Consider the following 14,268-nt stretch of genomic DNA (forward strand, 5'->3'; position numbering starts at 1 on the left):
CAATTAGCCTCTTGGGAGGTCCTTAGGAAGATATTGGCAAATATTTTGGCTTCAAGGTTTTTCTCGGTTTTAGGTGAGGTGATCTCCAAATCTCAAGGGGCTTTTGTTGAGGGGTGATAGATTGTGGATAGTGTGTTAATAGCTCACGAAGTAATTGATTCTCACAACAGGAAAGGGTTAGTTTGCAAACTAGTCATTGAAAAACCATATGATCATGTGGATTGGGCCTTCTTAGATTACATGTTTGGTTAGCTAGTTTGTGGAGCAAAGTGGAGATTGTGGATCTGTAGGTGTGTGGGATCAGCAAAATTTTCTATTCTTATAAATGGTTCCCTAAATGGTTTCTTTCAAGCTTCAAAAGGTTTGCAGCAAGGGGACCCTTTGTCCCCTTATTTGTGGTGGTGATGGAAGCTTTAGGCAGGATGATCGACAAAGGCGTGGAGTTCGGCTTAATTCAAGGCTTCAAAGTCGATAAGTCTCATTTTCAGGTATCACACTTACAATACGCGGATGATTCATTGCTCATGTGTGAAGTGGAGTTATCAGAGGTGTATAATCTTCTTATGATCATTATGTGCTTTGAAGTGGTATCCAGTTTGAATGTGAATTCAGGTAAAAGTGAAATCCTAGGAGTTGGCTTGATCGAGGAAGAGGTGGGTTTGTTTGCCAAGACTTTCAGCTGTAGAGAAGTTTCTTTTCCAACAACATATCTTGGGCTTCCTTTTTGCATAGGAAAGCCACATAAGCATCTATGGAATAAAGTTATCGAAAGATTTGTTAGTAGATTATCTATTTGGAAGAATAGGCATGTGTCATTGGGGAGGCGATTAACGTTAATTAAAGCGGCAATGTCAAACTTACTGGTTTATTGCATGTCATTGCTCAAATGTTCGAAGGTGATGGTAGATAAGCTTGAAAGAATAAGGAGAGATTTTCTTTGGAGGGGGGTGGAAGATAAACATAAGTATCATCTTATGAAATGGGAGAATGTGTGCAAACCTACAAATCAAGGGGGGATGGGGCTTCATGTTTTGGAGGTTATGAACTCAACTATTTTGAGGAAATGGGCGTGGGGATTTGGGGTCAAGCAGGGTAGTTTATGGCGAGAAGTTTGTAGAAAGTATGGTATTAAAGAAAATGCTAGGCAGACAAAGGCATCCTCATTGTATAAAGCCTCCTCTCTTGGGAAAGCGGTGGCCTCATTAAAAGTTAAAATTTGGGAAGGAGTGGGTTTTTCTTTGGGTAATGGGGAGGGGATAAGATTTTGGGTTGATATTTGGATAGGAGATCAAATATTGAGGGTCATGTTTCCATGATTAGCGGGTATTGCTCAAAAGCCAAATGTAGTAGTGGCTAGATGTTTTTCGATCCATGGTGATTCAATGGTATAGGCTCCTCCTTATAGGAGGAACTTATCCAAGGTAGAGGTGGAAGAGTTGTTGAGTTTATTGGAATTGCTAAGTAAGGTGCGCTTGGTGATATCACAAAGCGATTCGATGAGATGTCTAGATGAAAAGTCCGGTAGGTTTTCAGTAAAATTTGTCTATCTAAGATTTGTTGGAGGGTCTTTTGGTTCCGAGGCTAGCCATACTGCTTGCGTTTGGAAATACGGAGCTCTGCTAAAGGTAGCCGCTTTTGCATGGTTAGTGGGAAGCAATAAGGTGCTTGCTGTGGACAACTTACGCAAAAGAGGGATGATCCTTTAATTCAAGGGCATTTTCACATCGGGCTCGAGTGGGGTGGCCTATTGGATACAAGGGCACACTCAGGGTGGGTAGCCTGTGTGGGTGGGCCCCACCTGTGTGAGGGGGGTGGCTCGTATGAGACGGAACCCATGTGATGTGGCCTGTGGGGCCCACGAGGGGGGTTCGGTCGAGGACCTAACCCATGGGATGTGGGGTCTAGGCTATGAGAAAAAGGGATTGATTCGCTACGCTCTATCAATTCGAGCTTTTAGAGCAAGTGGTTAGTTGTCTTGCATCATCCTTCCTAATGTATGTATGTTGTGCTATAAAGCTGAAGAATCAATAAATCATTTATTTATCCATTGTGAGTTTGCGTCAAAGATTTGGGAGGATTTCGTTAGAAAACTTGGTTTTTACTGGGTAATGCCGGGTTCCATGGAAGCATTATTCGAATCTTTAAATGAAGGAGAAAAAGGGGAGGTAGGAAGGATAATATGGGGTATCTGTCTCCCTATTGGATTATGGGTGTTGTGGCTTGAAAGAAATAGTCGGTGTTTTCAGAATCGGAAAAAGTCCTACAGGGAGATTTGCAAATTGGTAGAGCTTGTTAAAGAATGGGCGATCAATGCAGAGATTATTGGGGTTGACCAATTCTCTAATATTTGGGCTGAGTTGTAATCTGGTTTTTGTGCTTTTGTTTGTTTCTTTTTTCTTGTTAGTTTTCTGTATTCTTTTAGCTTCGGCCTTTTTTCTCAATAAAATTCTCATCATTCAATAAATAAATAAATAAATAAGAACTATCTCCATTTCCGGATTTCTAGAGTTAACCACCCACTGAGGGTGCGTACTCTTGACACTTGGTTCATTTCTCCAGCCATTCTTGGTATTTGAAGTAAAGCAAGAGGCATCACTTGGCTATTCTGAGTTATTTGAGTTTTCTATTTTAGAAGTCAAAATCTCATTTGGATTACCCCTATTATTAGTCTTAGTACTGGAGGTACAACATTGCAACATCTTTGTAAGTAAACCATAGATTGATTTCATTTGTGCTACATGACCTTGCTACAAAACTTACAGTTACGAGTGAACCCTTTTTGCTCTAGGATCTCCTTACATTTGAATTTTATTGTTGCTCAGTAAGACAGATAAATGTCATTGAATGGTTGACATACTTTCTCCCCATACTTGAAACTATGACCTCGAATTTATAATTTCTTTACTAAGAGCTCAATGAAGAGTGCAATGTTTTCATACTTTCCATGTTATCTAATAGTTGCTTTTACACTTGTAAGTTTTTGAGTTCTGTAGTGGTTTGTGATGAACCATTAGAAAGGCAAACATTGGCTCCGATAATTTTGATATGCAACCAGAACATTTGGAGGAGATGCTATCCAAGTTGAATGAGTCAAGAAGGTATAGACGTACAGTTGGATCCATTGCTGGTTCATGCTTAACAGCTGTGACCCCACTCCTTGCTTCAGTGAATGAAGCGCCATGCCTAGTGGCCCTTGACATAATTGAGGTATTTTTCTTGCCAAGTGGTTTAAAGATTATTATGATTTGCTTGTCTATGAAAACTGCTGCTTGTAGATTTGTCAGGTCGGAGGCTGACTGCTTGTGATTATTCTTTGCTCTCGTAGTGCTTTTATGGGTTAACATATCCTTTATACCTCTACCGAATTACAGAGCATATCTGTAAAATCACAATCCAGACCATCCTCATTATCCAATTGATTGCTATCAAATGGATTTATGTGGGTTTCAAATTCAAGGTGGAAACAAGGTTACTATCATCTTCTCACTAAAATTTTTGGATTTTTCTCCATCAACAATTGGGTTAGAGATATGTATGATATGGATAGCCGTACGTGAGTGCCACAGTGACAAAGATGGGCACTACCAATTTTAGAATAATGACAAACTAGCACACAGTAGCCAAGAGGCCGGTTACACTCCAATGGTATGAAATTGGCTTAATTTAACACTGTTATTCGTATGAATGCTTTTTCAGGCGCATGTGAATATTGCGTTGTTTATATGTTATTGAACTCGTGGATAAAGTGTGCCCACCATGGTGATATAATGCACCAAAGCAATGCCCAATCCGATCATCAAGGGGGCCACACCATGGAAATCATAGCACCACTTCCCAAAAGAGTCCACAGTCACGTGTGGCCCACATAATGTTTGGATAGGCTTGATTATTGGATGCCATAGAAACACCATGGTGGGACACTAATATCGACTGGTGTGCATGTATATGCGGCAAAGTTGCGAAAAGAAAAGAGTGAATGTAACTACCTGTAGGGAGGGAGGGGCCATTGCTCGTGGCACTGTATTTAACAAAAGGGCAGTTCCTTTACAGTGTAGAATAACATTTTTCTGCAGCTGTTTGTAGTTGGGGCCACCATGTTCTTTGTATGGTATCCAACCCTTACAAAGTGTCACCCCACCATGAAAGTGGGGCGTCCCAAAAGTGACGTCGATCCAACCTTCATGTGGGCCATTACCTGAATTTGGAACTTTTGGTGGTTTCCATTATTTTATATGGTATGGTTCACCTGACGATTGGATATGCCTGATCAGCTGATCTTTTGGAAATCTAATCATCATCGTGGGATGCAATTTTTATCCACAGGTTGGATGACTCACAAACAAGATGATGGGCCCCACTGTTAACTAAAATGAGATGAACTCATTTTTAAGCGTCTGCCAAACAGGGCCCTAAGGTTTAAAGACCACCACCCTTAGGATTGGAATTCCAAGAATATTTCGTAAAGAGGCATCATATAAACTCCCTCAGACTTATCACTCTGCCAGGCATGAGCAATGTCCCTTCTTTACTGAAACACACTAGCTGCATTTCTTTTTTGGGAATAGGATGAAGCAATGAAACCCCTTATTTTTTTTTTCTCACAGTACATAAATGTTTTGTTAATCTCTGGTGTCAAAAGATGTCGGAATCACAACTTTATCATTATATGTTTATCTCCCAATATGTATTTGATTGGTCATTCAATGATGGTTCCACACTTCTGCTATATTACCATTTACTTTCCTAGCTTTTGCCTACTCCCTATGTACATCCCTGTAGACTAATGACCATTGTAAGTGGTTTCCTCCATCAAACTTTACTGTCATAATTTCCAATCCCAGATCCTCTAGAATCCTGGAAACTACGAGTCCCTTACAGTTTCATAAAACACTTGAGGAACCAGGCACAGTGGAAAATATGCCTCCATTCAATCAACTATTCTTTTCTATCTGCGTGAATCACCAAAAACCAGGTGTAAACTGATGGACTTCAGATCTAGTTCGCACTAGTCGTCCACTCAAAACATTTGCGACATGGTCTTGCATATCTCCCAAGACAGCCCGACACACAAGTACCAACATGGTTCAAACCCCTCACCCCCCCCTCCCTTTAACAAAATAATGTACACCCCCACCCAAAAAAAGGAGTTCTTGGCAGCAAACCTGCCTAACAAAATAACATTCACCAAATCTTCAATACTCGAGTATTCATGATTCATCTCATGGAGTCTTCAATTTATGATGTGGACCATTTAGGTACAACATGAACATCAAATATGTTCTAGCTTTTTCCCTAGATTTAGAGAAACACCATAAAAATTCTCTGAAAAGTCTTAAGAAAATCATCAGAAGTCGGTCAAGATCTTTTAGAACTTGTCGTTTTTCCTGCATGCTGATCATTGGGCTTACAATGCTTATGTCATTTGTATGGCTCGATGATGTGGCCTCCATCAAATGTGTCTTCGATCAGTACACGTTGTGCAAACCTTTGATACCAACCTGAAGTGGAGAGATGCAAATTATTAGGCGAATATTAGTTAGAGAGGGGAAAAGAAGGGAAAAGAAAGAGAGAAGAAGAGGAGATTAACGGGTATTTCGCTTGATGACACTGCTACATGATACATAAAGGTGTAAATGAGTCGATCCGAGTCGAGCTTGGCCCAACTTGGTTCGACTCGGCCAACAAGATACCCTAGCTCGAACTCGGTTCGGCTCGGTCCTTGAGCTTGGATTGGCAGCTCAGCTCGGTCAGCAACTCGGGCTAGTTCAAGCCGAGTTTGAGTTTGAGTTTGAGTTTTCGAGACGAGTTCGAGTTTGATATATTGAGTTTGATTCGAGCTTGAATTCAATTTCAAATTCGAGTTTGAAGTTGAACAAAACAATAAAATATATAAAATGCATAAATTACAATTATAATCCATCATAATTACATTGTTCACAAATTACAATTAATAACCTCCATAGGAGGAGTGCCTTCCTGTTCCTGGCACATAATTATAAGCTCCTACATCGTCATCCAATCCATCCGAACTACAATCTAATTTTTCATATACATATTGGTTCACCTCTTTTGAGTCAGAAGGTGAAGAGATGTTTCCTTCGTGCTCTTTTATAGTTTGAACTAGATTTTTCAAACTTTGTTTATGAGAAGATTTGTAGGTAGTACCCAACGCCCTATAAAATTCACCGAGACGGGTGAGAAACTTGAATTTGTTACTCTTCTTCTTTTTGTTGCTCACGCTCGATCTTGCTTTAACATCATGCTGTCTTGAAGGATATCGCTGATGCCTAGAAACCTCTTCCATATTACGTTTTAAGTCGCGTTGGAGTTGTTCTTTCTCTAAAGCTTTTAATTTGGTTTTCTCCTCTACCTCTTTCATAGAAGTTATCCGTGTACCAGATCCAGAAGGTTTGGATGGAGTGGAAGGTTTCCTATTCGAATCTAGAAGGGTCTGAAAAAGAATTTGGACATCCTTTGGGGCATTAGGGATGGTTTTGCATCCCCACCTCGACATGACATGTTTAACCGAAGCTGATTAATCTTGTTCACAAACTTTGCCCCACATAAGCCCCACACAATCTTTGTTCTTCCTGACCTAGGTGGCGATTCGACTAGGGGAAGCATAGTCTCAAATGTTGGTCGATGGGTTAGATGACAGCATATTTACACTCAATTTTTTATTAAAAAAAAAATCAGAATGTTGATGCTTTATTAGGGCTGCACACGAAAATTAGAATGTTGAGGATTTATAAAAATAAATAGAAACTATAAATGATTAATTTGAACTTGATATAAGAACAAAGTAAAAGCAATATAAATATATAAAAAACAAAAGAAAATAAACAATAATGAGTAAATAAATGTCACAAACTCACATTGCACTACTTTCAAGTTTCAAGTTCAGTAATATTACATAGCATTCTAGTTTCAATAAAAAAGAAAATAATTGATAACTGCCTTCATGTAGTTGTTGTTGCAGGTAGAGTCTCGTCATGAATCTTGATCTCTTCATCTTCCTCATCGTTAATATCATCTCCTCCCCATATCGAATGCAACCAATCTTCTGTACAAATTAATGCTTAGACTGTTTTTGATGAAAGTGAACTTCGATGCTTGCTCACAACTAGTGTTCAAATTATCTCTGATAATATTGAAATATCTTCGATATTATCTTTATTTCCAACTTAGCGATACTGATAACACTGGTAGCGATACCGATAATGCCGGTAGTATCAGAAATTCCAGGTATTAGCAATGTATTGCCAGGTATTGCCAATATTTTTAACTATGTAAATGCTAGGTGTTGCTTGTATTACCAATGCATCAATATCGCTAATGTAATTGCCAATATTTTTAACTATGTAAATTCTAGGTGTTGCTTGTATTACCAATGCATCAATATCGCTAATGTAATTGCCAATATTTTTAACTATGTAAATTCTAGGTGTTGCTTGTATTACCAATGCATCAATATCGCCAATGTATCGCCAATATTTTGGACTATATAAATTCTAGGTAATGCTTGTATCATAAGTGTATCAACGATATTTCAATAATATCGTCAACGAATTAATATCATCAAAATTTTCTTTATTAGAAATTTTTTTATTTCAATATTTTTTTTCATGTGCACATGGTTGTATGTAGTGTTCAATTTGTCATTGACAATATCTCAATATTAATTTCGCAACATGCGTGATATTAAGTCCACAATCTTCCCTTTCCTTTCCAATTGTTGATGATTTCTTGGTGAAATATCATGTGTTGTTGATATTTCGCAATATCGATGGATGTTTGGATGGAATGTTGGATGGTTAAATACGCCGGATGGGATGGTTGGACTAATTTCTTGCAACAACATATGCTTTTAATGGCCCATTAAATGGAAACTTGTTATGTATGCATTCTTTTTGCAATTTTTTAAAATTTATAAATATGAAAATATGTACATTTTAATATCTCCTGAAGTTTTGCTGAAAATTCCACCGTTTTCCCCATGTTTCCCCGCATTTCCGATTATCAGCGATATTATCGGTGATATTAATATTGTTTCTGTATCTCTAGCCAGCGAAACTTGTAACGATACTGATACTTTGAACACTGCTCACAACCCTACTCCTTGTGCTAAAAGCGGATTTCGATGCCACTGTTGAAATTTGTATTGATAATGTCCCGTACCACTACAGATAATGTAGGGTATACCATCACAGATAATGTAGGGTATTTTGATTCACTGACCCTTAGCTTCCACCATTTCAAAACATCAAAGTTGGATCGCTTTACGATTGGTTCTTTCAGGTACAATTCTAGCTCCGTTTCCTTAGTCTGAACTCCTATTTGTTCTTGTGATAAGTAAGACATGTATTCATTTAGCACATCGTCATCATCAGTTATATAAACATCCGTATCTCTACATTCTTTAACACTTGTTGTAGGTAAAGTAGTAGCACACGAAGTGTACAAATCTTTGAGTGCTTGAAGAACCTTGGGGGTTTCTATTACCGCTCTTTCAACAGAATAAATCTTCATAAAAATAAACTTGACTAAGCCCATATTACAACAAGGATCAAGAACAATTGCTAAGGTCATCAACAAATGACATTTGTCCCAGTATTTGTCAAACTTCATCTGCATACCAATTGGCATCTGTCGTATGAAATTTGGACCCACACTGGCATTTTTTTGTAGAGCATCCTTAATCTTCCAAAGAGATGGAAGAAACAGATTCACAGTTGAATACTTATTTCCAGAAAAAAATCTTCGTGTAGTTGTAAAAAACTTTGATAAAGTTGTGAACTTGTTTTGCTTTGGTCCAATCATCTACACTCAGCAACCAAGAATACATTCTGTCACGCACCACATATTTAGAAAATGCGAGCTCTAAACATTTCATAAGTCGAGTTCCAAGGTGTACATACATCTAACCTTAACATTGTTTAGATGGCACATTCAAATGTTGGATGATGTCAGTCCATACACTCGGTCTCAGTGGCGACTCCCTTATGTATTTCACACTCTTATGTTCTCTACAGTGTGGTCAATTGTTTTCAGCCATTCTTGTACAATCAAGTTTAGAACATGGGCACAACATTTGACCTGGAATATTTTTCTATCAAAAAATAAATTTCCAGTTGCCCTGAATTGGTTACGAAAACATAAAATTACACTGTCATTTGCTGAAGCATTGTCGAAATTTTCTTCTCAACGCCCTAGTCTAGTAAACAACTTTAGATGCAATATGAAATAAGTAAACCAGTACGAGGATGAGGAAGAGGGTGGAAGTTCAAAATTCTCTTATAGAGTTTCTAATCTTTATCTACGTAGTGTGTGGTTAATGAAATGTATCATTTTCTTTTATTGCACGCCGCTCATAAATCAGACGTTAAACTTATTATGGATATTAAAGTCAAAACTTTCTTTCGGTTTCATCTTCTCGCTTGTGTACATCTTCATGCACTCTCTCTGCATAGTGACGCAGGAGACATTCTCAGCTCGAGGGTTAAGGAATTGACAGAAAGACCTAAACGTTTTACTTTCTATCATTCTGATAGGTTTTTCTTCAAGGATCACTAATCTAGCATACCACTCTTTCAGCTTTTCTTTCTTAAACTTATCGGTAGAAACTACGCCTTGTGAGTTGTCCCCTTTTGACTTAGTAAATGACAAAAACTGTTGGCTTGGAGGTGGGAGTTTTGGTCTCTTATAACAGTTTTGCTTATGTCTATTTAAATGTGTTGTTGAACCCCTTAGATTCTTACTGTATATTGACTTGCACTGAATACACTTGATTTTCAACACACCATTAACCATGACTTCTTTAAAGTCATCTAACACTGCCGATCTTTTTTTTTCCTCTGCCTACAATTGAAGACGTGTCTCCCTTTTAAAAAAGAGGAGATGTGGTTGACGCACCCACTGTCACGCCCCAAACTCGGAAACTGGACTCATAAATTCCCGATTGCCGAATCCGGCGCCGACAGCCTCCATAGTACCCCATTCTCGGCTCCCGGCACCCATGTACTAGGTTCCAATCCTAGAATCCTACAAGGAAGATTTTCAATATGAATTTGATTCGCAATAAGCATAACCATAAGCATAACCCACGAACAATAACCAAGACACCATCACAAAATCCACTATGATCAAAACTTTGAGTATAGTGCGTAAGGGAAATACAATGATAATAGTAACGGAAACTCCTGAAGCTCGACTGCACGCTCCTGCTCCTAAGCTACTGTTGTGTCCTGACGGCACTTGCACGCATTAATCGTGCATAGGCTTATAGAAAGCTTAGAGGATGGTGAGAGTGTGTGCGTAATATAAGCGTGCTCAGAATGCAATATCAGAGTAATGCGGAATATGCTGGCGAATCCATGAATACTATCAGCCGTACTAAGGCTATGCGATGCACGACATGAATACTATCGGCCATATCAAGGCCATACGATGTAAGGAGTGAATGATGTCGGCCATACCAAGGCCACGCGATGCGAGATGCAACTCAAGCATACCAATCCTCATCCGAATCCACATGTCAATGCAACTCATCACTAGAGCATCAAATATCGGTATAGTTCTCATGCTGGACAATCACCGGGGTTTAGTACACTCCAAATGACACTGCCCCTTTTCCAGGCGCGCAGTCCAAGTGAGCGTAAGAAACCTCACTATCCGCCTGACCAATAGCCTGCCAATACCTATCCAGCACGTCGATAGCGGATCCATTTATAAGCTGGTCATACTCAGCCTAACAAGGCCCCCTACCCTCGGGCAGGTAAGGCCACACCCCCTTCCAACGGACCACGACACAGTGGGAGATGCAGCCTCCTGTTATTCGGCCCTCGTGCGCTCATGTATCCACTTAGTCTCGACGTTGGAGCGTCTTCCAGTACTGTCAGGTATATGGATTTTCACCCAGGACATCTATGGCGTCCCAATGCTAATAACAATATTTTCGGTGTCCAATCCTGCCATCCACGATATGCTTGTGGAGGCTACGGCCCTGATGTCGCTAGGGCATACAGTAATCACAACATAGATGCATGAGTCATACAATCCAGTCATACGTCAATCTTGCGCATACCGTGCGCTCATGTGAGATAATCTTCGCCTATCAGGGAGTCGCATAACAACCTGCCCAATGGCATATGCAATGGTCAACCACATCTCATATCATGCATAAAGATGATGCGTATGGGCATGTATCATGATGATATGCTAAGCATGCTCGTAATCGGTGTCGATAACCGGCATCGACAATTGGCCTCGATAATCGGCCCACATGCAAGGCGGGGTCTATAGATGAACAACCGATCTAAACCATAATATGAAGATCGACCCTCGGCCATGGATATATCAATTTCGGTAGCATGGGGTCTACGGCGAGGATGAACCATGCAACATCAATGGGCCCAATAATTTGGGTTAACCCACTAAGAGTGATGAGAATGGGCCTATCAAGGCCTAAAAGATGGTCACAATGTAGACATTTAACCATCATTGCCCATCAATGTGGACATTTAACCAACATTGCTCCCAAGGAGTGGCCCACATAGAGCCACACGTATAGTGGGCCCATGGCCTCACACAATGGCCTAATATACATCGCCATGGGCCTCACTCATGGGCCTAATACACATCACGATGGGCCTCACTCATGGGCCACATATGCATTACATTGGGCCTCATCATATGGGCCTCATATACATCATATGGGCCACAATACATGGGCCTTATATATACATTAAATGGGCCGCAATACATGGGCCCCAAATATATTACAATGGGCCTCTCATACGGGTCCAATATGCACCACATCAAGGTGGGCCTTAATGGATGGGCCACAAATACATCAAGGTGGGCCCCATGGATGGGGCATAAATACATCAAGGTGGGCCGCATCACATGGGCCACACCATCTATACCATTCATCTATTTAACAGATCATTTTAGATCATTACCTAAAAATGAATCACATCGGAAGATCATCTGTACCATACCACAAATAACAGTGGAGATAATGATCTCCACTGTCAACAAATCACAGGGCCCACCATCACGTTTATTTTTCCATCCAATCTGTTCATACGGTCACAAAGACCTGAATTAAGAGAAAAAAAAACAAATTTCATATTGATCCAAAGCTTCTGAGACCCCAAAATGTTGCAACAGTGGACGTTCAATCCTTCACTGGTTTTGCCGTGTGGTCCACTTGATAGACGGCTTGGATTAACACTTACAAGATGAACGGTCTAGATATATCACATGCACCTTGATCAGACCTCAGAATTTGCTGACGGTATAGCAGATGGACGGCTAGATGAATAGATACATCAGGGGCGGGTCCCACCGTCCAGCAGCTGTTGGACGGTGCTGGATATAAGATACATACATCAATACGGGGTCCACGTCCACCTGGAAAGTGGAGATCCCACACGTGCAGTGTGGGTCCCACCGTCCTAGGGACGGACGGTTTGGATGTAACATATACATCAAGGTGGCCTCACGCCACCTGTCCAGATGGATGGTGTGGATATACAATACATAAACCAAGGTGGGTCCCACCTGATGGACGGACGGTGTGGATGTACGCATATACATCATGGTCAGGCCCACGGAGCTTTGTTGACGTTGATACAACAACTATATATAGCTGATTAAAGTACACCAGCCATTCAGTTTCCAGTTAGGTAGGTCCCACATGGGGCCCACCACATATATTATATTTATATTATATTTATATTTTATTACTATTTTGTTTTAGCTGCAGGTATCCAGCGTCCAGAATGCTGGACGGCCTGGACACGAGGCGTCATCAAGGGGAGTCCACGGATGGACGGTTTGGGTATAACGTATACCTCACATGGGATCCATGGTTTAAATGGTCTGGATATAACATGTGCGGCATGAAGGACCCATCATCCAGAGGTCTGGACGGTGTGGATCTACGACACATCATCAAGGTGGCCACACGTCCCGACCTTGGACGAACGGCCTAGATTTGAAGCATATACATAGAGCGGGACCCACATAACTTGCCGACATCAATACCACAGCTATTGGCTGTGTAACGTACACCAACCAATTCAGCTAACACCAAGGTGGGTCCACATGTGTGGCCCACCTCAGCTTTGATTAAGCTGATATCTGGACTGTCCAACCACCTACTGGACATCGGCAAGGTGGGCCCCACGGGTGGCCGACATGGATATAGAATACATACTTTATGGTGGGGTGCATTAGGGTGGGCCACACACATATCATCATCAATCATAAGAAGAAGAAGAAGAAGAAGAAGAAGAGAGAGAGAGAGAGAGAGATGGAGGGGCCCCGCCACTATGACATACATCAAGATGGGTCCCAAATGGGATCCATACCGTCAATCGGTCGGCCCCACTTGATCCATCACAAAAATCACAATCTAATCCTATAAACACCCACCTTAGATCTTGGACTTCTTCTTCCGCCAATGAGTTCTAGAGATCCAAGGGATGAGATTTAATGGTTGAGATTGATTTTAGAGGGTTGGATGATGAGATTGGGTGGTAAGGAGGTGGGCCTTCTCTTGAGTTTTCTCTCCTTAGAAATTTTCTCTCATGGTTGCTTGAGATTTGGTGGAGAATGGGATGGGATGGAGTGATGTATGGGAGAGAGGGATGGTGTTGTAAGAAAGATGGGATGAGAGGGATGGGTGTTGTAAGAAAGGGTTGACTTTGGGGATGGCTTGTGTAAGAGAGGGATGGGTGGAGTGATGGGATGTGTACTTGACTAGTAATTGACTAATTAATGTGATGGGTTGTAGAGATTCTCTCGGAATTCGCAACGCGCGGCGTTTTCCTCGAAATATACGCGGGCCCACAACTCCTAACTTGGGTATCGCATTGGCGCGCGAGATGTGGCATTGGATCCGCGGCGACGGCACCGTCGCTAGGATACAAGTTTCGAGTCGAGTCGACATAGATATACAGGATGCGACTTAGGGTCGTGCGCAAATGCCGATTACAGGTTGCGGGTTGGCGGAATTCGACCGAGATGACCGCGGAAGCCTATGGAACGGTACGGTCTAAAATACGGGCCTTACACCTACACCGGGGGTATTTGGGGCTTCCTCTTCACTAGTCATCTATAAAACAAAGTTATTAATATGTTATAATCTTCACCGCAACACTTTATAGAATTGCAGGATGTAATGCTTACCTATACCTAGACAGGCATACTTGCGTAACTGTCTAAATCAGTCACACATTCAAGGTTGGATAGATTGTAATG

At 40.9% G+C, this 14,268-nt stretch overlaps 1 protein-coding gene across 8 annotated transcripts in view; it reads left to right on the forward strand.

The window, feature by feature from the left end:
* Positions 1-14,268, forward strand: part of LOC131250207 (uncharacterized) — a 124,981-nt gene that overhangs the window by 85,430 nt on the left and 25,283 nt on the right. For 7 of the 8 annotated variants that reach the window (XM_058250795.1, XM_058250794.1, XM_058250793.1 and 4 more), the window contains one exon: positions 3,056-3,207. In XM_058250795.1, coding sequence (XP_058106778.1) covers positions 3,056-3,207 — 152 coding nt within the window. Of the gene's footprint in view, positions 1-3,055; positions 3,208-3,325; positions 3,584-14,268 lie in introns of those variants that run through there. The other variant, XM_058250799.1, reaches the window with a different exon arrangement.

The sequence above is a fragment of the Magnolia sinica genome, chromosome 1, assembly GCF_029962835.1.
Source record: "Magnolia sinica isolate HGM2019 chromosome 1, MsV1, whole genome shotgun sequence".
Taxonomy (NCBI): domain Eukaryota; kingdom Viridiplantae; phylum Streptophyta; class Magnoliopsida; order Magnoliales; family Magnoliaceae; genus Magnolia; species Magnolia sinica.